The sequence below is a fragment of the Terrapene carolina genome, unplaced genomic scaffold, assembly GCF_002925995.2.
Source record: "Terrapene carolina triunguis isolate 2854851 unplaced genomic scaffold, T_m_triunguis-2.0 Scaffold179, whole genome shotgun sequence".
Lineage (NCBI taxonomy): Eukaryota > Metazoa > Chordata > Testudines > Emydidae > Terrapene > Terrapene triunguis.
In genome coordinates this window covers 10,548,531-10,574,542 of record NW_020664530.1, presented here as the reverse complement: position 1 = coordinate 10,574,542, position 26,012 = coordinate 10,548,531, and the positions used below count along the sequence as shown (strand labels likewise).

Below are 26,012 nucleotides of genomic sequence, written 5' to 3'. Positions count from 1 at the left end.
AACTGGAATGTGATTTACTCCAAACACTATAGCATGTAACAATAAAGGGACATGAAGATTGTGACATATTACTGTGACATTGAAATCTTTACACTTGACCCATGCTAAATTCCACATTATCTTTAAAATTAAGCTTTTCACTCTGGAAGGCCTATAAGAGAGCAATTTCATTCTACTTGGTTGATTTTTTTTAATATATATATATATATATATATTCACAGCCAATCACTGTGTTCTGGCTAAGTGACCTGGTTATCCAGTTTGTCCTGAATATAACTCTGAAAAAAGGCTATTTGCAACTATGCCCATCATCTAGAGAGCTCCTTGCTCACTTACATTCATAATTCTCAGTCTGTGGCAGTATGTTAAAGTAAATTAATGATTTACATGTTTGCTACTATGTTGAACTATTACCAAACAGGAAAGCTTTTTAAGTTCAGTTCTTTTGTGGCTGTTTATGACTTATTATTATTTATTTGTATTGCAATAGTACCTAGGAGCCTTCCTGCTGGACCAGGACCCCATCGTGCTAGGTGCTGTTCAAACACAGAACAAAAAAAGCCCCAAAGAGTTTAAAATCTAAGTGTACTTTTGGGTTTTCTCTCCTGTGTTTGACTTTGCCCTCTTTAGATTTTCTTCTTATCTGTCTGACCACTCCTTTAGCTCTTCCTAGTTCCTTCTTTAGCTCTCTGTTCTTGTCCCTCAAGATGCTGTCCTTGATTCCCGCTCTCTTCCCTCTGCACCCCATAGCTGGGAAACCTCAGACACTCCCAAACTATCCAAAACACAAATGTGAAAATATAGTATTGTCTTCTATGCACAGCCCCACATCGTGTATTGACAGAACTTCTAACAAGGGTAAATTATCTGTCTTGTGTGAGAGCATGAGGGTCTGGGGAGAGCACAAGAAGTCTCCCCACCTTCTGCCCTGACTTTTTAGACAGATCAAAATAGCAGCCTCTGTGAGAAGCAACTGCTAGGTCCTTGCTATCTCTGGAGAGTAAAATCACCCTGAAAAATGTAAGGAGATGTCAGAAGGAGCCCTGCCCCTCCTCACACAGCACTCTGGGGGGAGCAATCTAGCCCACAGTAATCAAATTCCTGCAACTCCTAGCTACTAGACAATAATGATCCTTCTTATGGGAAAAGACACATTAGTCAGAAATACTGATAAATTGGTGCATCTTACCGGAAACTGTGTTGTTTCTGAGATGTGTAACTGCTGTTCTTGCACCTTGAGCCAACATTACAGAAGAGACTCTGAACAAAAGGATAAAGGCCCCGACTTGGCAAATCTCGGGCTTCTAAATAACCTAAAAAGCAACAGCAGACAAAATTACATCAGTGAGACTAAGGCTATAAAGCTTTAGTAGTAATATTGCTCCCTCACCCCTAAAACTCGTTGGAAAAATTACATTGCAACACAGAACCTTTTGTGAAGACAGGCTAATTTCACTGGTGTTCTGGAGGAAACCTTGCCTGATTTCCTGCCAGCTCATCTGCTCAGATCCTCGGCAGTCGAGCCTTCCAAGGTATGTGGCTCCAGGATAGCCTCCATGCAGACTGCCCCAGGGCTAGGGACCCCAGGTGTTTGAGGGTCCATGGCTGTGGGGAAGCCAGTCATGTGGACTACCCCGAAGATGGGAACCCAGGGCTTTCAAGGGCCAGGGCCGTGGAGCAGTCTGCCAAGTGGCCTGCCTGGAGCCAGAACTCCATTTCCTTTTTCAGAATTTTTTTTTTTAATGGTGGGTTTTGTTCCTAATTGGAATAAAACCGAATTTTGAAATATCAAAATCATCCATGAAATGGATTGATCTTTCTCCACACAGCTCTACCTACCACAACACTTTGTGAGAAATGCAGCTAGCGCAATCTCTTGATAAAACCTTTTTACTGCGCCACCATGCATTCCATTTATAAATGATTCACCCAGCACTGAAACGTAGGCACTGCTGGGGTTCAGTATGACAACAGTTTAACAGCACAGAGCAACACTGTACAACAGTGTTATCCAAAGTTTTGAAAGCTGAGCTCCCCTTTAGGAAAATGAAACCAGTCACTCTTTTGCAACCCCACTGTGTGTTTGGTTTTGGCCTACCCAAAATGACCGTCTATTTAGAGTAGACTGTGCAAGTCTTCCTAATAAAATATGTCCTTTCCTTCCTTCCATGATTTAATGAGCAGTGAAATAATTAGCAATGTTGACATTTAATGTATCATCACTGGCATTTGAGCTACCACTCATTGAAATGAATGGGGCAGTTTGCACTTCAGAGCTATTGTTTCAAACTTTCTGCAAACTCATGCAGACACTGCTGCACTAGTTACACTTTGGTTCACATTTTGAAGGGTGTTTTTTCTTCGTTTGATTGTTTTTAAATAAAGCCAAGACTCTAGTGAATAACTGAGAAACCTGTCCATTCCTCCCATGTAAGCCCCCAGTTTGGCAGCCACAGCTATATAGGATCCTTTGAGCAGGAAATGGAGAGTATTTCATGCAATTGAAATTGCTGGAGAAATAGCTACAATGAGTTACCCAAGTTGAATTAGGCCTGGACATAACACTCATATTGAATGTTCACAACAGAAGTGGAAGAACTGGAGAAACTGTAAAAAGCAACAGAGGGTCCTGTGGCACCTTTAAGACTAACAGAAGTATTGGGAGCATAAGCTTTCGTGGGTAAGAACCTCACTTCTTCAGATGCAAGTAATGGAAATCTCCAGAGGCAGGTATAAATCAGTATGGAGAAACTGTGTATTCAAGTATTCCATAGTACCTGAAAAAACCCAAGCTAGTTTTGATGGAAATGAAATATCATTATTTTTGAGACATATATCACTAGAAATTGCACTACCAGTTAAGCAACATAGAGACACCCCTGCATAACTCCCCAGAAAGAGTATTAGCCTGCTTCATAAAAACATAAGCCCTAGTTCTAGTTCTGTATGACCAACACCATTTTGAAAACCACTCATCTTAAATAAGTTTGACAGTTTCTAAATTTTACTGAGACTGTAATATTGGCCCTGATCCTACTTACCAAAGTAGCTTGCAGAATAGGGACCATACTCTGTAGACAGCACAACAAAATTCTGCCCTCAGCTACGCTAGTGAAAATTCAGTTACTCTGTTGAATTCAGTGGGGCATTAGCATTGATTTCCAAAAGTGTAACTGACAGCAAAATTTGGTTCACAAAGATCTCTTCCCCAAAAAAATAGTTGTGTTCTCTTTTATATATACAAACATATCAGTTCTCACAAGCAAAGCAGAGGAGGTGTAGGACCAAGAAGACCCTTCCTGTTCATGGGCATTATAAGATCCCAAGGCACTTTTCACAAAATTGTCCCAGCAACATGCCAACATGCCAACTTATGTAATTATGTTCAGTTTTCTTAAATGCCCCCATAGTTTGGAGAAGATATTCTTCACTTCCTATCTCCTTATTAATAGAACTGCGTGCTAGGTTCTTTAGAGACATGTAAGAACTTCATGAATGAATGATCTTTGTATATACACTGCCTCATACTGAAATCCTTCAGGGTTAATGTCATTCTGTGAATGTACGTTATCAAATTGTAAATGCAACTACAAAGTTAAAACTGATTGAACATGCACCATGAGTCTCAGTCATCTCCCAAGAATGAAGCATTACTAACAGTATCAGTTTCTATTTGGAGAATTGTGACAACAAAGTTACTGGTAAAAGTCACTATTCTAATTTATAGGAGTATGTTCCATTCAATAGAATGATGAATTAGACCAGGGGTAGGCAACCTATGGCACGTGGGCCGAAGGCAGCACGTGAGCTGATTTTCAGTGGCACTCACACTGCCCGGGTCCTGGCCGGGGGGGGCTCTGCATTTTAATTTAATTTTAAATGAAGCTTCTTAAACATTTTAAAACCCTTATTTACTTTACATACAATAATAATTTAGTTATATATTATAGACTTATAGAAAGAGACCTTCTAAAAATGTTAAAATGTATTACTGACACGCGAAACCTTAAATTAGAGTGAATAAATGAAGACTCGGCACACCACTTCTGAAGGGTTGCCTACCCCTGAATTAGACAGAGAGAATGGGTGTTATACTGACACTAGATAAATACCAAGAGGCCAGACACGTCACGATGCAGCATTTGGAGTACTGCTTCTGACACCAGGCTTAATTAACGCCACTAAATCTAAAGGTTTTTTATATAGCTCATAGCTGTGTGTGATTAATTAATAAACAAGCATAAAGAAAGAGATCCATGGTTTCAGGTCTCATAAGCCTTTTACAAGGAAATAGGTTTTACACGCCAGTCTTAAATACAGGATCATTTACAAAGGTGTGACTGATTTTCATTGTTTCTTTTGTTGTATCTTCTATTCAAGGGATCAGCAACCTTTGGCACGTGGCCCATCAGGGAAATCTGCTGGCAGGCTGGGACGGTTTGTTTACCTGCAGCGTCCGCAGGTTCGGCCGATCGCAGCTCCCACTGGCCACGGTTTGCCGTTCCAGGCCAATGGGGGCTGTGGGAAGTGACAGCCAGCACTTCCCTTGGCCCACACCGCTTCCCGCAGCCCCCATTGGCCTGGAACTGCAAACCGCAGCCAGTGGGAGCTGCGATCGGCCGAACCTGTGGATGCTGCAGGTAAACAAACCATCCCAGCCCACCAGCAGATTTCCCTGATGGGCCGCGTGCCAAAGGTTGCCAATCCCTGTTCTATTCCTTGTTTTAAAAGACATTGTACTACATCACTCTTCTAGGAAGTTGAGAATGTGTGGGTTGAACCCAAGATGTCATTTCCAGACAGGTTATAAAATACAGACCATGTCCGAATCCTATAGAACTGCAGCAACTAAATAAAACATAGCATAGTAATATCTACCACACTGTTTTAGGTAAGATAATGCTTGAAAAGGGTGAAGCAGAACGAACTATAGATTGCAGGGGGACTCAATACTATAATGTTATAGGACACAAAAGACAAAACTAATTTAGGACCTGATCCAAATCCCAATGAAGTCAATGGGCTTTGATTCAGGCCCTCATGGTTTAACCTACTGATATTTCCTTATTATGAAGCCCTCTTTAGAATATAGTCTACAGATGTGCAAAACATGAAGATTACACATGAAACATACAGTTTTCCTGGTGTTTTGAAGGTTGCTGGATGCGAATTGCAGCCAGAATTAGGAACAGTATGCATGGCCAGAGTACTTCAGAGAGAGACAGCACCTGAAGAGTAAACCCAAAACAATAATATCAGCATCATAGAAATTGAACTGCATCATACAAATATACATTATTACACGGACCAGCAAATTAATATACCAGTAGAGATGCCATACAAAAGAAACTATTAAACCAGGTCCTGTTTTGTTTAAAACTTACTTCTGAGTAGAAACACATCTTTTTATTATGTAGCAAAGAACACTGATTTCAGATCATGTGAGTCAAGGCCATCGTCTTGTTATTTACAGTATTTTCATGAATCTTTTCTTTTACAGCTATACAAAGTAACTGATAGAATGAAACAGGCACATTGTTCTCCAAAATCTAGAAAACTAGTTTAGGATAGAGTGAAAGCAAGTCATCTTTATGCCTCAGTTGCTCCAGCTGCAAAATGGGGATGATATCAGCCAGACAGCTTTGTAAAGAGCATTAGGATCCTCATATGCCAGGTTTTCAGTAACAAAGTAGTGTTTCAGAAGCAGTTCAATAGGGCAGAGTCACAATAAATGTTAAATCAGAAGAATAAAAAAATTACAGAACATGAAAGCCTGACAAGATCACTACATTGAACCTGAGGATTTCTGAGGCTACTCACTCTAGTAGCTTAAATGCTAGATAGAGTACTTACCTCATCTGTCCATACCAGGGAAGCTATTCCAAAAGATCAAATTGTTACAAAGACAACCTAAGAAAAGTAAGAGTGGGTGGTCTTTGATTCCTGCCGAGCAAGCCTGGATTCTGGCAATAATAGTGTTCTGAAAGTGAATCCAGCCATTTCTACACTAAAATAAGCCTAGCCACACTGGAAACAAAATTGATCTACAATGACAAGAGGAAAAGAAGTGCTTTAGGACACCTCTGACGCCATCATCCTCTTCCATGCTATACTGTCTGGCATACAAATGTAGATCAGAAGTACACTTTCTCTGATAAACCCCCAAATATGTAAGTAATACAACTGATCAAAGGAGTGGGGTTACATTTTTGTTTTAAAATTTTCCCCTTCTTTGAGATTTAAAAATTTGAAAAATTTCAACCAATTCTAATAAATAATATAATTGAGAGAATATCTTCTAAGCTATGATTTAAGACACTGAACAGTGAGATATTGTAACCAGAGCAGCTCACCTGCTCATTTTAAGATTTCAAATACTCATAGAAGTTGATTAACTCAAAGTATATATTGTTTAATCTCTACAAGCCTTTAACCAACAGCGATTCAAAATCAAAATATTCAGTTTCTAATTTATATACAGTAACTTCTCGCTTAACATTGTACTTATGTTCCTGAAAAATGCGACTTTAAGCGAAACGATGTTAAGCGAATCCAATTGCCCCATAAGAATTAATGTAAATAGGGGGGGTTAGGTTCCAGGGAAATTTTTTCACCAGACAAAAAACTATATATTATATAGATATACACACAGTATGTTTTAAACAAACAAGTTAATACTGTTCACAGTTATGATGATTGTGAAGCTTGGTTGAAATGGTGAAGTTAGAAGGTGGAAGGGGGAGGGATATTTCCCAGGGAATGCCTTGCTGCTAAATGATGAACTAGCACTCGGCTGAGCCCTCAGGGGTTAACACATTGTTGTTAATGTAGCCTCTCACACAAGGCAGCACGAACACGAGGGAGGGGAGACAGCATAGCAGACAGAGACAGACACACACCTTGTGTGTGGGAGAGAGAGAGAGATGCACACTGCCCCTTTAAGTAAGCTGACCCACTCTTAAGTGCATTGTCTTTTTAAGTGGATCAGGAAGTTGAGACAACAGCTGCTGCCCCAAGCTCTCTCTGTCTCTCTCTATCCATGTCCTCTCCCTGCTGTATATGGAGAAGGGGTAAGCGGGGTGCAGGAGCAGGAGGGAGGGGGACACCCTGACATTAGCACTCCCCCCCGCCCCCATCCCCCCCCGTACAGCAAGCAGGAGTCTCTGGGAGCAGCTCCAAGGCAGAGGGCAGGAGCAGCACATGGCAGTGGGGGGAGGGACAGCTGAACTGCCTTGATAGCCTGCTGGGGGGCTGCTGCACAGGGAACTTAGGGGAGCGGAGAGCTGATAGGGGGGCTGCCGGTCCACCCTGGTTACAAGCCCCTACCAGCTAGCTGCAATGGGCTGCTCTTCCTGCAAGCAGTGGACAAAGCAGGCGGCTGCCAAACGACATTAGAAGGGAGCATTGCACAACTTTAAACGAGCATGTTCCCTAATTATCAGCAATGTAACAATGAAACAACGTTAACCGGGATGACTTTAAGTGAGGAGTTACTGTACTCTACTCAGCACACAAGTGGTCTCAAACAGAGATTTAGAAAAAAAAACTTTATGAAAATACATGAGATAAGGGATCACTGCATTGTGTTAGAGATCTCTCTTCAGTAATATCTACTGGACAACTATGGAACATATGAGATCCTCTGCTATGACAATGGGTAGAGCTGGTATTACTGCCTATATTTAAGGTTGTCCAACATTCCTATTAAAATACGCTGTTTTCAGTTGCTTATAACTTTGCAAAACTTTTAACTGCTTGGTCTGAGATTTCCTATGTTGGGTGTCTGTTTCAGGCTGAATTATTTTGGAAAGTTTCAGCTAAAGCAGTTCAGCCGCTTCTAAGAACAATGTTGTTTTGCCCATGTTAAAAAGTTTGTTTTCTTTCAGAGGTGATAACTCGCCCATGTTTTGGAGCGGGAACCTGAAATTTGGCAGGGGGATGGTCTTTGTATCAGGAATGTGCCTTTTGCCACCCCTGTGAAAATCCACCTAAATTTGGCTAAGTTATAAGACTTTCAAAAATCTCAGTTCTCAAATGCTCCATCCAGATTTGTTGGAGTTTGGCAGCTAAATGCTCCTCTGAAGATTCCATCTGCACTGGGCATGTTCCAGCCAAGGGGCATAAGGGTTGAGCAGAACTTTCCCTGCAATGGTTGTCCAGCTGCTAGAAGCCACAGTGGGGCTGGGCACCGGAATTGAGAGGAGGGAGAGTATGCTGCCTGTGCTCTCCATGGTGCCCATGCTGGAGCCCAGGCAGCACGGAGAAGAAAGCCTCCTGACTCAAATGCAGAATGGAGAACTACTGAACCTAGTGCAGGTGGCAAAGGATGTAGATTGGGGCAAGGAGCCTGGGGGTATGTGGAGGCTGTGATTGGAGACTGGTAGGATGGAGAAGAGAAACTGGGACTTGCAGCCAGAATGGGGATGTGGGAGAGACTGAGACTGTCTGCACAGGAGGACTGGGAGGTAGGGAGGAAAATAAGGTGGAGGGGGGACTGGAAGCCAACTGGGAGAGGGAAAACTGAGACTGGAGGGGAGTCTGGGACTGGCTGGGCATCCTGTGCACTGAGTAAGTCAAGGCTCGTGTGGATAAAATAGTACAAAAACATGTAATGAAAGACTGAGTCATAATGCACATGCAATCTTAATTCTGGAATTTCCTAACTTCTGAGTGCTTGACTTTGCAACCTTAATTTTTTTTAATATAGCTATTTGTATGCAATAAAATTACATAGTACAAAATTATAAACAGGGCATAATTGGCTTTGGCATAGTGACGTAAGAGACAGATGATTACATCTGATACAAACTGGAATATCAGGGGCAGCATGATGTATTTGCTAGTGGAATGCCTCATGACAAAAAAACTTTCTGGAAATAAATATCAACCAGAATTAACCCAGTATTGGATAAGATTTGTTTTTAACTTTGTGTCATTTGTTCGTGCTATTGTTAGCCAACCAATGAGCTTGGATGTTCATGATACAGTGATTATGAAAAGTGATTGTTTTTAAAGGCCACTTGACTGGCCAACAAGTTTATCTTGTATGTGGGAAAGAGATGTCCTGGACATGACCCACAGAAGTAATGCCCTGATGGAAGTTAAAAGAAGTGAAATTCCTCCAATTGAACAAGCTCCATTTGTATGAGTAAATCAAATGCAATGCGCCAGATTGTCCCTTCTGTGAGCTTCTCACATATATGGGGAGTCTTAGAACTGTTTGTGTGTTTAGGCTTTCAGTGTTTTTACCTGATCATTCTGTCTAAGCAGAGGGTTTATCCATCCCTCTCTATTACCCACCCATCCATCTTTCAACCACCTGTGGAACTGGCAGACTCAGGATTTGTCTACACTTAAAACACTACAGAACCACAGCTGTGCTGCTGTAGTGCTTCAATGTAGACACTACCTATGCCAACGGGAGGGATTCTCTGATTGGAATAGGTAATCCATCTACCCGAGAGGTGGTAGCTAGGTCAAAGGAAGAATTCTTCTGTCAGCGTAGCACTGTCTACACAAGGACTTAGGTCGGCTAAACTATGCTGCTCAGGGACATGGATTTTTAACACACATGACTGACATAGTTAAATCGACCTAATTTTCTAGTGTAGACCAGACTTAAGATCACAATACCTGCTGATCTTGACAGATCAGCTAGAATCCACAGTCCTTCTTCACAGAGGATCGTACCCTGTTTGTTGCTGTTATAGCTGAACTCCCTTGTTGCACTGCTTTTGGGGCTTTTCTAGCCATTTTATTTTTATATGTGCCCTTCTACACCTCAGAATAGGGGGAGAAATAGGAGCCTCTATAAAGTCAAAACAACAGAGAACAAGGGTTGAGTTGGTGATTAAACAGCAAAGGACAAATATTGACCAAGGCCTTTGAAATCTTTGTACAAGGAAATGCACACCATCCTGACGTATTGTAGTTTCCCTAGGTTAAAAGATGTCTGTTCAATTTTAACGTTAGACAAAGGAGACTTTTGAATAGAGTATAAGTATGTGAGCATTTGCTCAAATGTGAAAATGGATTTGCTTTAGTCACACTCACTCCTCTTTTCTGTACGCTTTCTACACACGTGAGTGGTGATGTCTCACTCTCTTAAATCAATATGAAAAGGATGGGGTAGATTAGGATACTATTCAACATGAGTAAGGTTAACAGAACTGGACCCTAAACAACTGTCATATTGGATGATGTGGAAAGAACATTAGTGTTGTAATTACAGGCATAGGCTAGGGTTGCCAGGTGTCCGGTTTTCAACTGGAACACCCTGTCGAAAAGGGACACTGGCGTCCTTGGTCAGCACTGCTGAACAGGGCCGTTAAAAGTCCGATCAGCCTGCCAGGCCATGGCTCCATGCGACTCCCGCAGGAGCAGCGGCATGTCCCTCCTCCAGCTCCTACGCGTAGGGGCAGCCAGGGGGCTCTGCACACTGCCCCCACCCCAAGTGCCAGCTTTGCACTTCCCAATGGCCGGGAACCATGCCACAGGAGCTGCGGCGTCTCTGCCATAGAATTCCTATATGACTTTGGGCAAGTTACTTTCTGTGTCACAGTTCCTCATCTGTAAAATGGGATAATGCTACTCCCTATCTCCCACCCACTTTTTGTCCATTTAGATTGTAAAGTCTTTGAGGCAGGGACTATCTCTTACTATATGTATCCACCGCACCTAGCATGATGGGGCTCCAAGGTTGGATGGGGCTCTAGGCTCTATTATATTGAAAATCACTGTTCATTATGGACTCCCAAAATATACTCTTCTGTTATCTCTTCTTGTTGGGCCATCCATGTAATTCATAATTACAATAATTAAAAATAACACTTGGCATTTACATCATGGTTTTAGCCATACATCTCAAAGAAGTTCACAAAGGGGGTATTCATTATTATTAGCCCCATTTTATAGGTGGGAAAACCAGGGCGCAGCTAGGATTAAGTAACCTCACCAAGATCACACCTTGAGTCTGCAGGAGAGCCAGAAAAAGAATTCAAGTCCCTAACTCCTAGTTCAGTTTCCCTATCCTCTGGCTCACCCTGATCCATCTTTAGAGAATAAGTTCCTAGGTGCAGTGATTCTCTTCGTCTTCTTGTCTTGTCACTATTTGTGCTACATATGTACATAAATAATTAAAAAGCCTGTTGGGCTTGGTAGCTACAAAGTCAACTGCACCAAATGTGAACTCATGGCATTGAGCCCTGTGCACCAGAGTCTCAGCCTAGTTCGGCATGCTTTGTATTGTTCCAGTGACATACACCTGGCAAAAAAACAGGTATAAAGGAATACCTAGATAGTATGGAGCTGCTGTAGCCAATTCCAGGGAACTCTATCTTTCAGCCCCCACCACAGGATGCATGGTGGTTACCATTACAACTTGGAGCAGTCCTGAGACTCTAAATTATGCCCAAGGACCAACCTAGCCCCCAGCAGCTACTGGATTTGGGAGGTGTGAAAGTGATTGAAACTAATCTTCATGCCCACTCATACCCAAGCTGCATTAAGCCCATAAGGGCCAGTTCCAAGGATCTGGTCCTGTGTGTAGATTTCATTATATGGCGTGAAATCCTGGCCCATAGAAGTCAACTGGAATTTTGCCATTGACTTCAATGGGGCCAGGATTCCACACACAAGGAAGAAATTTCAAGTGGAGACCACAGGGGATTAAATGACTTGGTGAGAAATATGTGTTTAAGTTAGAGGGCACAATGGGATAGAAATAAGAGCTTATTATCATCATAAAGGCCACTTTGAAGGGAAGGAACAAATGTGATTGAAACCCACTGGGGGAGAAGATAAGTGACCTTAAAAAAATCACAATATTCTATTACTAAAACTGAGGTATAGCATATCATGAATACTGTGAGCTTCCCTTGTCCTTTATAGTCATGGTTTTAAGGAAATTATATAGATCAATTCTATTCTTTTGCAACAATAGAAAGCCATGAATTATATTAAGTTAAATTGTCCACTGACAAAGACAAGGGAGAACCACATTTCCCAGCAATTCAGAATGCTGTTTATTCTTAAATGCCACACTTAGGGAAGCTTTTAACACCAAAGTTTAACATTAGTTTACCCAGATAGATATAGAAAGGTGCAAAATACTGGCACTCCCTTCCTTCAGTCATCTCCGGTTTTATTAGACTATACCACGTATTGAAAATTTGCTGTATTAAATGCCACAGTAACCCATATTTAGGATAGCCAAGAAGTGGCAGGGCTTTCTCAGTTGAAGGCTCTTAACCTCTGGAATTCATTCTTCCTGGTAGCCCATCAAAACCCTGCTCTCAATTCCTTTGGGGCGTGATATATGGCCTGATCCAAAGCCCAGTGACAGACCCAAACCAGTGGGGTACAGGAGTCTGGTAGAGGGCAAATATACTGATCACTGGATGAGTAGTTTTCTGTTCCCTGAGTGACCAGAGCAGGGGCGGCACTAGAGTAATCAGAAACCTGCTAGAACCAGTTAAGGCAGGCAGGCTAATTAGGACACCTGGAGTCAATTAAGAAGAAGCTTCTAGAATCAATTAAGGCAGGCTAATCAGGGCACCTGGGCTTTAAAAAGGAGCTCACTTCAGTTTGTAGTGCAAGTGTGAGGAGCTGGGAGCAAGAGGTGCAAGGAGCTGAGAGGGTGTGCTGCTGGAGGACTGAGGAGCACAAGCGTTATCAGACACCAGGAAGAAGGTCCTGTGGTGAGACCAAGGAAGGTGGTTGGAGGAGGCCATGGGGAAGTAGCCCAGGGAGTTGTAGCTGTCATGCAGCTGTTACAGGAGGCACTATAGACAGCTGCAGTCCACAGGGCCCTGGGCTGGAACCTGGAGTAGAGGGTGGGCCCGGGTTCCCCCTAAACCTCCCAACTGACCTGGACTGTGGGTTCTTCCAGAGGGGAAGGTCTCTGGGCTGTTCCCCAACCCACATGGTGAATCTCTGAGGCAAGAAAATCCACCAATAAGCGCAAGACCCACCAAGATAGGGGAGGAACTTTGTCACAGCCCATTGAAGTCAATGGGGGCCAAGACAGCTCATTTATTTCATTTAATTAACTGATTTTGGCTTCTTCTTAGTCTTTTATATTGGCAATAATATTTTACAAATATTTCTTATTCTTTGCAGTTAAAGCCCTCTCTGTCATAGTGATGGGTACTACTGAAATTAGTAAAATATATAAAGAGCTGAGTTTTTGCGGGGAGGAGGGAGACATCCCGACATGAATAGCAAAACTCCCATTGAACATAAGAACAGCCATACTGGGTCAGACCAATGGTCCATCTAGCCCAGTATCCTGTCTTCCGACAGTGGCCAATGCCAGGTGCTCCAGAGGGAATGAACAGAGCAGGTAATCATCAAGTGATCCATCCCCTGTCACCCATTCCCAGCCTCGTATAAACAGAGGCTGGGACACTGACATTGACTTCAGTAGGCCCCAGGATTTCCACCCGGGGTTCCTGAACAAGCTGGCATCACTTGCAACTCCTTTCCAAAGCAAAAGTTTAAGCTGATGTGTTTTGGTGAGACTTGCTGTCTTTAGAGTAGCAGCCGTGTTAGTCTGTATCCGCAAAAAGAACAGGAGTACTTGTGGCACCTTAGAGACTAACAAATTTATTAGAGCATTGTTAGTCTCTAAGGTGCCACAAGTACTCTTGTTCTTTTTGCTGTCTTTAGGTTTTCATAATTTTTAAAGTTTCCTATTGGAGAGCCAGCTTATGTATTTTGGTGACATCCAGGCTAAAATATGGCACTGCACAAACTCATTTTTGAACTTTATTCTATTACAAGACTCTTCAGCAAACACAGCTTATGACTTGGAAAATGGGGGTCTCTTCCCTGATATTGGCACCTTTCATAAATTCATTGACATCTGGGCTCAATGGGATTCAGTGATGTACATATTTTGGACCAAATTCTGCCCCTACTTGTGGGTGTGGCATGCCGTACACATACAGAAATTGCCACAGTCTCCGGCCTGATCTACACCTAAAATTTAGGTCCTCTTAGGTGAATGTTGCTCAGCGGCTAGAAGAAATCACACTGACCTAAGCCAAGCCCCTAAAATTATACAGACCTAAGTCCCTATGTAGACACCGCTAGGTCGATGGAAGAATTCTTCCATGGGCCTAGCTACTGCTCTCAAGGGGAGTCGATTTACTACATCGATGGAAAAATTCCTTACATTCCTGTAGCAAGTGTCCACACTATAGCACTACAGTGGCATAAGTGCAGGGCTGAAGCTGTGCTGCAGTAGGGATTATTGTGTAGTGGTACCCTTAGTGTATGGGACAGAGAATGCAGAGAGGACAGCAGGAGGACTGCACAACCCTGCCCCATACACAGTGCAGAGCAGTGATCCATGGTAATTCTTTCTGCAGCTCCGGGGTTCCCGCTGCAGAAGGGTCCACCTCCCTCTTTCCAGGCCAGGTGTTTCGGGAAGGGAAGGAAGGAGCAGAGCTGCCCTGAGCTGCTGGGCTCATTCTGCTCCCTCCTCCCGCTTCTGCTCCTGTGAGAACAGCTTCGGCTCCTGAGCAGGTATGGGGGTGAAGAGTTCTGCCTGCCTCCTGCAGCAGCCCTGAGTGGTTGCTCTGCTCTGAAGTTGGGAAGTGGGGAAAGCTCCAGATCAGAAAGGGTTTTCCCCAGGCAGGGCTGTGATGTGCCCCCCTCAGTGACCCCGCTGAAGTGGTAGAAATTTTATTTGTGGGTCTGTGACTCCTTTCGATCTGTCGCACTTTAAGCACTGGATTTGACTGAGGGGATGGGAGGTCATGGGGCTACTGGATACATGACTTTATCAATCCACTGGCCTAAAACCATGTATGGGGAGAGCTCCAAGGGTCCAGATTCTACTGAAGCCTATGAGCTGTAATAGCGACTGCATTGGAACTGTCTCTCCTATCTCCCAGAGAGAGAATTCACATACTCACACATGTGTATGGAGAGCCCCTGCACTAAGTCCTTTGAACCCAAGATAAATAACAAGCAAATGCAATAGCATGAAAAACATGGACAGAAATTTAATAGGCCTCTCTTTGACTATAAGCCATAGTAAGAGGGATCTAAAGAGATTAAATATCCCCAAACCAATTGTTTTTTGCACAGGAAATATGATAGACCCCCCTAGTAGCATGCACAGGACTAGTATTTTAGTGACTAATTTATACTGAACTCTCAATGAAATGAGATTGTTCATATTTTGTCTGAATGTCTGATTATTTCACAGCATGGCATGGAAGCTGGTAGTCATACAATATATTTGTATTATTTTTACAACTGCCCTCTACCAACCCAGGAACTCTACTGGCACTAGAAGACTTAAAAGTAACATGAAACTATGGACAATTCTCAAAAACAATTATTCTAACAGTCGGTATTAGTTGAATGCTAATTTCTTCTTTACACTTTCCTAATGTTTTCCATTTGAGGATCTCAGATACTATAGTAATGAGTGCGATATAAGGATATATGTGGAAAAGAATATTTACATACATTAATTAAACTGAACCTTACAACACTCTTCTGAGGTATCTAAGTAAAATATCTACTTTGCCCTCTGTGCTTGGGTAAACCTTATTGTGTGTATTTAAATATGTGAAAGACTTGCATGGTACACAACCAAACACTACACCTGGATTTGGAAGTGATGAATGAACTGCATGCAAGGGTTGCTCTTTTTGAGAGTTTGTTTCACACTGTGATTTTTATGTCATCAAGATATGGCATGGGGACATGATCATGTTGCATCAAAAAAAAAAATCATGTCACAGCACGTATGGAAAGATGATGAAGACAAAGACAAGCAGCTCAGTAGAAAGGATGGATATGAATAATACTATGGAGGAAGACACTACAAGATTTAGGAGATTCTGGACGTGAGGGAAAAGAACAGAGAGAAGTTGAAGATGACACCCAATTGCATATGTTTTTATATTGTGCTCATAGCCATGGTATTTAAATATCTGATGTGGTAGTGATGTTGGGAGATGAGAAATCATGAGTGATAAATCCCCTTAGTGAGAGAAGAGGGCTTGGAAAGAAAATTGAGACATTCTATTTTGGACCTATCTGACAAATCTAGCCCTGGTATAATTGTAGTAACTTCAGTGGAGTTATACCCAAAATGAATTTGGGTCATTGAGGACTGCTAACGGATTACCAGATAGCATCTGAAGAGCAAAAGTGAAGAAACCAGCGATATAGAGATAGTTTTAAGAGTTATCTGCATAGAAATATTAGCTGAAATAATTGAGGTGGATGAAATCCCCTATAGAAAAAGTGAGAGGATGGGAATGAGCAGAGGGCAGTATACCAACAAGAAGTGGAAGTTGGTAGGATAAAAAGCTACCAAAGGAGGCAGTGGTTAAAGTAGGAAGACCCAGAACAGAGTCACAAAATTTGGGGAAGAGAGCAAGTCGAGGAAGAAATTATCAATAAAGTTGAAAGTTCCTTCACATAAAAAAAAATCAGTTGAAATCCCAAGATTTTTAAGGGGATGGAGGGACTGTCTCTTTCTAAATCAAAGATTGCTGATCATATTTACATTAACATTTTCTGAGATGAAAACCAGTATGTTGATTTATCAGTCTGATCCTATTTAAAACAGCCAACATGCATCATTGTGAATCTCCAAATCAGCACTGACAAGGGAAACAATGACAAACCATCAACTATAGTGACACTATTTTTTAATACAAAATTCTAACATCACCGGAAGAGTCCTTCTTTTACCACAATCGCACATCAGTCATGGTGGGGCAAAGAAAAACATTTCCTCTCTTCAACTGAGCACTATTTTGATTTTCTGTATCTTTTCAGGGTAACAGCCAGCTTTCTCTGCTTATTTTAGTTTAATCAGATAAATCAGAGCTTATTGAGAGGAAAAGGAGAAAAAATATTTCTAGCTAATATTTGCACTCTACTGCCCCACATCTTGTTTTAAATCCTTTGTAGGCTACATTCTGATCTCAGTTACAACAGTGTTCTCTCATTGTCAATGTGCACTTTGAAACTGAAGGACAAGTAATTTTCATCCCCAGGAGTGTCACAAGCATCAGTACTGCCCAATGATCCAATGTGTCTCCTGAAAAGCATTTAAGCACTTTCCTTTAGAATTTGCACACTGGAAAGTGTTGATTGTTCAGCTATTTCAGTGTTAAAATGCAAGGTTCTGCTCTACTCCTATTTTAAATAATCAGGAGCTCAGAGGGACAACATGAACCATTTACAGCCAGCTGATCCTTATTATTCTCAGAGGCAAAGGGAAGAGTTGAAATAACAGACACAGTCACTTCCACAGAAATGCAGAGGAGAAAAAAAATCCCTATGTTAAGCATTTGCAAAAACTTACCGGTTGTCTCAGCCGGCAGAGCCAATTCTTCCAGAACAGCGCCTTGAACTGGTGAACAGAACGCCCCATATTGCTGTGTCTTTTTCCCCAGCCACTTAGAGTGGGTATTTAAAGACCTTTAACTCTTAGTCACCTGACCAGGAACTAGTTAATTCCAGCACATAGAAAAGGTGCAAGAGGTGTGTCTGCTTAGGAAGAAAAGATTAGATTATGTTTCTGCCTTTTGTTCTGTGTTCACCGAGGAATCTCCTCTTTCTACTTGCTGCTCAATGTGATGAACAGCAAGCGGATGCTTTTATATAAATGCCTTTAGGGTGTTTTAGTATGCACTTGCTTTTGCGTTCCAGAAACAGACATAACTGCAAGCCATTACAATAAACAGCATACATTTAACATTGGATATTTAAGTCTCCTTTCCATTTTCGTAGCTAGGTTACTATTCAACCCCAGGCACTGGCCACAATGTTTTGGTCTCCATCTCCCGGCTTAGAGCTTCAGGCTCTGGCCCCCTAGCTCTGGGGCTTTGGGCTCAGACCTGGGCTCCAGCCCCCAGTTCTGGCTATGGGGCTTTGGGCGCTGACCTCCAGCTCCAGCCGTGTGTTTCACCCACCCCCAACATCCCTGGCCCCTGCAGTTATTGCTATTTCAACTGAACAAAGAATGGTTTTGAGAATGTGTGTGTGTGCTGGGGGGAGGGGTGTTACAGGAGGGCAGCAAATGAGGGGGGCGCGAGAATAATATTGTGTAGTAACACTGGGGAGAAAGTCAGAGCAAAGGTGGACAAGCCTGTAGCTAGAGAATATATTCAGCTATCTATCTATCTATTTATTTAGATATGCGGTTTCTTTTAATTTATTTTTCTGCACAAGTTACTACTTTGTATATGATGTAGAATATGTAGCTGTAAACATCTAACCGTGGGTTACTCTTTCAAATTAACTTGTTATGATTGAATGTCAAACTTTCACATTCAAACCATCACATTAAAAGTCATAACCAGGGCCAGATTAACTCTCCTGTGAGCCCGGGGCTATTAGATTTTGTGGGGTGCCTGTATACAAGTCTTTTTCCTAATTTAAAACAAAATGATCACTGTGACGGGTTGGGTCACAGAAACCCCCTTGGGACTGCCACCTGATGTGTTGAGACTACCTCTGAGCCCGTTTTCCATGGCAGCTTGGGACTTCAGTGCCCTACCTGGTTGTGCCAGACACACTAGCCTGCTACAAACACAGACCCAGGTCTGAACCACGTCCCCCAAAAGCTGCAGGCTAAACTGAAAACAGCTTAAGAAGTGCTCCTGTCTCCAGCACCCAGATACCCAGTTCCCAATGGGGTCCAAACCCCAAATAAATCCATTTTACTCTGTATAAAGCTTATACAGGGTAAAAACTCATAAATTGTTCGCCCTCTATAACATTGATAGAGAGATATGCACAGCTGTTTGCTCCCCCAGGAATTAATTACTTGCTTTGGGTTAATTATTAAGCAAAAAGTGATTTTATTAAATATAAAAAGTAGGATTTACGTGGTTCCAAGTAATAATAGACAGAACAAAGTAAGTTACCAAGCAAAATAAAACAAAAACACGCAAGTTTAAGCCTAATATAGTAGGAAACTAATTGTAGGTAAATCTCACCCTCAGAGATGTTCCAATAAGCTTCTTTTACAGACTAGACCCTTTCCTAGTCTGGGTCCAGCAATCACTCATACCCCCTGTAGTTATTGTCCTTTGTTTCAGTTTATTTCAACCATCTCTTTGGGATGGAGAGGCTATCTTTTGAGCCAGCTGAAGACAAAATGGAGGGGTTTCCAGGGCCTTATATAGTTTTTCTCTTGTGGGTGGAAACCCCTTTGTTCTCCTGTGTAAAATCCCCTCAACAAGATGGAGTTTGTAGTCACCTGGGCAAGTTGCATGTCTATGAATGATTCAGCTTTCTGCAGGCTGACACCATTGTTTACATGTTAGTTTGAACATTCCCAGGAAAGCTCAGATGTGGATTGGCATCTCCCAAAGTCCATTTTCAGTTAAGTGTTTCTTGATTGGGCACTTACTGAAAATAGTCCTTTCTCAAGAAGCTGACCAAATGCTTCATTGAGGCTACTTAGAATCAAACAAGTACATAGCCAATATTCATAACTTCGAATACAAAAATAATACACACATACAGACAGCATAATCATAACCAGCAAACTACAACCTTCCCATAGAAACCCCACTTGGCCTCTTCTGTACAAGACCTGGTACAAACATGGGACCCTGGTTGCAACAATGATCTATACGGTCACAATTCATGTCAATAACGTCACAATCACAATTATGGCAGTGAGGCTATTAACCTGCTGGCACAGCAGGGCTCAGGCAGTCTGCCTGCCTGCCTGCCATAGCCCCACGCCACTCCTGGAAGTGGCTGGCTGCTGGCACGTCTCTGCACGCCTCTAGGGGGAGTGGGACAGCGTGTCTCTGTGTGCTGCCCGTGCCCACAATCGCCACCCCCGCAGCTCCCATTGGCCGGTGCCAGGGGCAGGAGCAGCACGCGGAGCCGTGTCCCCACCACTACCAGGGTCCACAGCAACGTGCCAGCAGCCAACCAGCCGATTCTAGGAGCAGCATGGGGCCACGGCAGGCAGGAAGCCTGCCTGAGTCCTGCTGTGCCAGGACCCCCCCTTAACCAGGGCCCTGGGCTGCAGCCCCTATAGCCCCTGCGTTAATCCAGCCCTGGTCATAACAAGTTTAAATTTTAAAATATAATAATAGTTTGAGCCCCGGCAGCTCTTTCATTACAAATTAGATACTTCCTACAACTAGTGGATAGGTGAAGGGCATACATTTACTGGGCCTTTGGGTTTTTTCAGGAGCATGAGAGCAGTTGAGGGAAAGACAACAGAAGCTAATCCAACCTAAAAATTTTAGGACATTTTAAACATTTGTTTCTTCTTTTCCACACAAAACAAGTATTATATTAGCCATGGACATGGACCCAGATTTTAAAACACCTGAACTTATTTCTGACAGAGAGAGAGAGAGAGAGAGCGCTGTAAAGCAATGAAAATAAGGTTTGTCAGTTTACCATATTTTATATTAAATTTTCTCATCACATTCTCACAAAGAAATAGTATTTGTGCATGTTCGCAGTGCTGTTTGCTTTGTCCATATAGCCACCACCTTATCCTCCCTCAGTTCCCTCCTCAGAACTTGCTTCTACTCAGGGGCACGTATGGGAATTTAAATTCCACCACTTTTGGAGGGGCACCTTCTGTACCCCTACCGGGGCCCCGGGACCAAAGGAGCTCTCTCTCCCTGCCAGGGCCCAGGGACCAAAGGAGCTCGCTCTCCCTGCTGGGGCCCTGGGACAGAAGGAGCTCACTCTCCCTGCCAGACCCTGGGGACCAGAGGCACTCTTGTGCTCTCCCCACCAGGGTCCTTGGGACCAGAGGAGCAATCATGCTGTCCCTGCTGGGGGCCAGGGGGCCAGAGATGCTCTGTCAGCTCCTGCCAATTATTGGGGGGGGCATACCCCTGCTTCTGCTGTATGCACAAAACTACCATCAGATAACATTTAAGTAGGTGACAAGTTCAGATCATTGCTTATGGTTGGCAAAGAATTGCACACACGGCTATCCTATTTGTTCTTATGTTATCCTTCACTCCCTTCCTGCCCACACATGTCCTTTACCTCCTTGTCTTGTGCTCTTGTTACATCTTTCTTTTTAGTTTCTACAATCTTTGGGGCTTGGAATATTATTTATGTTTGCATAAAGCCAGAATAATCGGGTTCTGACTTGTTGAGGACTGTAGGCACTAGCACAACAGAAATACTAATATTTGTCAAGGTTATGGTCGTACATCTCTGCCTGTCTTGTGTGATTAATTGCCCCTGTGCTAAGAGGCTTTGCTCATGATGTGGGGAAAGGTCGGGGAAGTGCTTTACTTCTCCAGAAAAGTCAAGCAAACATATTTGTGCTGCCTACTAGAGTCCTGCGTAGAACTATTTTTTTAATCCCACTCCTGTCCCACCCTGCAATACCCACTCCCACTCGCTCCCACATTCTTTGTTGAATTTTTGTCCTGCTCCTGCTATTATGGCAGCGGGATATAAATTCAACAAACAATGTGGGAGCGGGTGAGAGTGGGAGTGGGTATTGCAGGAAGGGACGGGAGCAGGATTAAAAAGTCATCCTCCCATGCTGCAAACAACATGAACGCCTCGGCCAGCAGCTGCCGCTCTCCAGCCACCCAGCTCTGAAGGCAGCGCTGCCGCCAGCAGCAGCACAGAAGTAAGGGAGGCATGGTATGCCATAATAGTGGAGAGGGATAAAATTTCAACAATGCAGGAGCGGGTCAGAGTGGAAGTGAGTATTGCGGGGCGGAATGGGAGTGGGATTAAAAATAGTCCTGTGCAGGGCTCTAGTAGGGAGCGTAAATGTTTGCTGGACTTTTCTGGAGAAGTAAAGCACTTCCCTAATCCTGCCCCACATCATGAGCAAAGCTTCTTAGCACAGAGACAATTAATCAAACAAGAGAGGCAGGGATGTGTGACCAAAACTTTGACAAATATTAGTATTTGTGTTGTGTTAGTGCCTACAGTCCTCAACAAGTCAGCCCCCGATTATTCTAGGTCAGCGGCAACCAGCCTGCACCACTTCCCACAGCTCCCATTGGCGGTGAATGGCGAACCGCGGCCACTGGGAGCTGCGGGCGGCTGTGCCTGCGGACGGTCAATGTAAACAAACTGTCTCGCGGCCCGCCAGTGGATTAACCTGACGGGCCACGTGTGGCCTGCGGGCCGCCCACCACTGTTCTAGGTTCTATACCCAGGGACAGAACGATGAGGAAACCATATATACAGAGAAGTTGCTGAAGTGGATATTGGAGAGTCAGCAGCAGCATGTGGCCCAACAGCAACAGCAGCAGACACAGTTTCTACAACAAATTGTTGCACAGCAGCAAAAACAGCTTACCCAGCAACAAGAACAGCAGCAACAGATTATTTGCAAACTGGCAGCCAAATACCAGATGCAGCAAGAACAACTGGTCCATCAGAGGGCAGCGCTCCTACATCTGCACGGGACATCTAACACCACCATTCCAGGGCTGATAGGAGACAACCTCCCTGTCGGGTTACCCATACCCATACAAAAATGAGGCCTGGGGATGACCCAGAGGCCTTCTTAGTCATCTTCAGACAAGCACACTGGCCACCAGAGCATTGGACTACCTTGGTAACCCTGTACTTAACCAGCCTAGCACAAGCAGCATATCACAGTCTGGATCACACAGGACTACACAAAAGTGAAGGCGGCCATTCTAGACCACACAGGCATCAACCCCAAGATGTTCCAACAGAGGTTTCCTTAAGAGAAGTTCGCAACTGGAGCCTAACCTCGGGTGGTAGCCCACCATCTTTGGGACTACTGCTGACATTAGCTCAACCACGAGAAGCTGATGGGGATGCAAGTAGCCAAGACAGTTGGGCTGCTAGAACAATTCACCCAAATTTTCCCAGCCAGAGGAAGGAAGTGGGTGAAATGCCACCAGCCATCAACCTTGTCAGAAACAGTCACACTTATTCAGACACCTAAACTCAGAGACCCCAAAAGTAAGGCCCAGAATCCCAATGGATGCCAGTGTAAAAGTGAAGGATGGGGATCATGGAGCAGACCCATCCTGCAGGAGGTAATCCCAGCACAGGGAAAGAACTGGAGTACCTATACACTACAGAGGAGGGACCAAGAACTCTGAGGGGAAGGAGACACACCTCCCGGGCATCCCACTGTCCCAGCAATGAGCACACCAACAGGAGCCCCAAAAAGCTAATGCTTGAGTGTGGCCAGGAGGGGCATTTCAGGCAAAAGTGCCCCTTTATGGACTGTAGCTATGGCCAGGCATGGATTTCAGGCCTCTGAGCTCAGAAGAGAGGCTTGGCCAAGTTCCTGCTCCCAGTGTGGGTCAACAGCACCCAGGTAATGGGCTTGGTGGATTCCATGTGCAGCCAGATGATTATCTGGACCAGTCTGATAGAGTCCCCTGACATGGCAGAGACCCCCATCTACCTCCAGTGCATCCATGGGGACGATCTTCACAGCTGAGGATGTGAGGGAGATTCCCAAACCTGAGCCATTCATTTTAGGTGACAAATCTGAGGAACTGTCCCAGATTGAGGTGTCATTAAAAGAGGTTTTGGAACAAATTGATAAACTAAACAGTAATAAGTCACAAGGACCAGATGGTATTCACCGAAGAGTTCTGAAGGAACTTAAATGTGAAATTGCAGAACTACTAACTGTCGTCTGTAACCTATCATTTAAATCAGCTTCTGTACCAAGTGACTGGAGGATAGCTAACATGACGCCAATTTTTAAAAGGGGCTCCAGAGGTGATCCCGGCAATTACAGGCCGGTAAACTTGACTTCAGTACCAGGCAAACTGATTGAAACTATAGTAAAGAACAAAATTGTCAGACACATAGATGAACATAATTTGTTGGGGAAGAGTCAACATGGTTTTTGTAAAGGGAAATCATGCCTCACCAATCTTCTAGAATTCTTTGAGGGGGTCAACAAGAATGTGAACAAGGGGAATCCAGTGGATATAGTGTACATAGATTTTCAGAAAGCCTTTGACAAGGTCCCTCACCAAAGGCTCTTAAGCAAAGTAAGTGTCATGGGATAAGAAGGAAGGTCCTCTCATGGATTGGTAACTGGTTAAAACATAGGAAATAAAGAGTAGGATTAAATAATCAGTTTTCAGAATAGGGAGAGGTAAATAGTGGTGTCCCCCAGGGATCTGTACTGGGCCCAGTCTATTCAACATATTCATAAATAATCTGGAAAAAGGGATAAACAGTGAGGTGGGAAAAATTGCAGATGATACAAAACTCAAACTAGTCAAAATAGTTAAGTCCCAGGCAGCCTACAAAGAGCTACAAAAGGATCTATCAAAACTGGGTGACTGGGCAACAAAATGGCAGATGAAATTCAATGTTGATAAATGCAAAGTAGTGCACATTGGAATACATAATCCCAACTATACATGTAAAATGATGAGGTCTAAATTAACTGTTACCTCTCAAGAAAGAGATTTTGTACTCATTATGGATAGTTCTCTGAAAACATCCACTCAATGTGCAGCGGCAGTCAAAAAAGTGAACAGAACATTGGGAATCATTAAGAAAAGGATAAATAATAAGACACAAAATAGCATATTGTCTCTATATAAATCCATGATACACCCACATCTTGAATACTGTGTGCAGATCTGGTCTCCCCATCTCAAAAAAGTTATATTGGAATTGGAAAAGGTTCAGAAAAGGGCAACAAAAATTATTAGGGGTATGGAATGGCTTCGGTATGAGGAGAGATTAATAAAACTGGGACTTTTCAGCTTGGATAAGAGATGACTAAGGGGGGATATGATTGAGGTCTATAAAATCATGGCTGGTGTGGAGAAAGTAAATAAGGAAGTGTTATTTACTACTTCTCATAATATGAGAACTAGGCATAACCAAATGAAATTAATAGACAGCAGGTTTAAAACAAACAAAAGGAAGTATTTCTTCACACAACACACAGTCAACCTGTGGAACTCTTTGCCAGAGGATGTTGTGAAAGCCAAGATTATAACAGGGTTCAAAAAAGAACTAGATACATTAATGGAGGATAGGTCCATCAGTGGCTATGAGCCAGGCTGGGCAGGGATGGTGTCCCTAGCCTCTGTTTGCCAGAAGCTGGAGATGGGTGACAGGGGATGGATCACTTGATGATTAGCTGTTCTGTTCATTCCTTCTGGGGTATCTGGCACTGGCCACTGTCAGAAGAGAGGATACTGGGCTCAATGGACCTTTGGTCTGACCCAGTATGGCCGTTCTTATGTTCTTATGTTTTATGTATGGTCCTACCCAGTAATCAAGGTCTGGCTCGAAGTAGAGGGCAATGAGGAAATGTGCTGAGTCGGCCAACAACTACCCTAGCTAGCCCTATAATCCTGGGGTAGGACTGGAAATGGTTCAGAGAGATCCTACAGTGATGGAGCAACAGCCACCCCACAAAAAAAATCCCAGTTCTGAAAGTGACAGGGTTCATGGGCTGAGAGGATATAAAGAACCTGGACAAGAGTCCTTCAGGCCAGGCAGAGACCCCAGTGTCAAAACCTGTGGAGACCCCAGACAAGATGGGCCACAAATGGTTGACAGACAATGGTGACTTCATACGGAGCCACAGAAAGACCAGACCATAGGTTGCATTTGAGAACAAGTAGCTATCCTGGAGGAGGAGGGGACTGGAGACCAATGGACACCACAGGGCCCCCACTTCAAGATCCAGAATGACTGGCTATACCGAGTGATTAGAGACATTCCCAAACTCAGGAAATGTTGCAGCAGCAGTTCCCAAAAAGTTCAGACGGGGACTATTATGCCTGAACTACTTGGTACCGTGGGCTGGACATTTAAGGAGAGAGAAGACGCTGCAACGGGTAGCCCTCAGGTTTTTCTGCCCACGCAATCATAAGTAAGTCCACCATTTCTGTGCCTCATACCCTACAGGCTTACAGCTCCCCAAAGGATACCAAAGGCACTTCTGATCCCACTTCCTGTGGTGGAGGTACTGTTTGAACAGATCGGAATGGACTTGGTGGGGCCCTTGGAGAGGAGTGCATCTGGTTCTTGTACAT

General features: G+C 43.5%; 1 protein-coding gene across 1 annotated transcript in view; it reads right to left on the bottom strand.

Annotated features, from left to right (window-relative positions):
- LOC112117073 (ATP-binding cassette sub-family A member 13) overlaps positions 1–17,416 on the bottom strand; it is a 288,528-nt gene extending 271,112 nt beyond the window's left edge. Inside the window, exons 1-3 of the mRNA XM_026654040.1 lie at positions 17,342–17,416; positions 5,135–5,228; positions 1,190–1,313 (exon numbers count right to left, since the gene is read on the bottom strand). Coding sequence (XP_026509825.1) covers positions 1,190–1,313; positions 5,135–5,228; positions 17,342–17,410 — 287 coding nt within the window. The 5' untranslated portion in view covers positions 17,411–17,416. The remainder of the gene's footprint in view (positions 1–1,189; positions 1,314–5,134; positions 5,229–17,341) is intronic.
- Between the last annotated feature and the right edge of the window lie 8,596 nt (positions 17,417–26,012).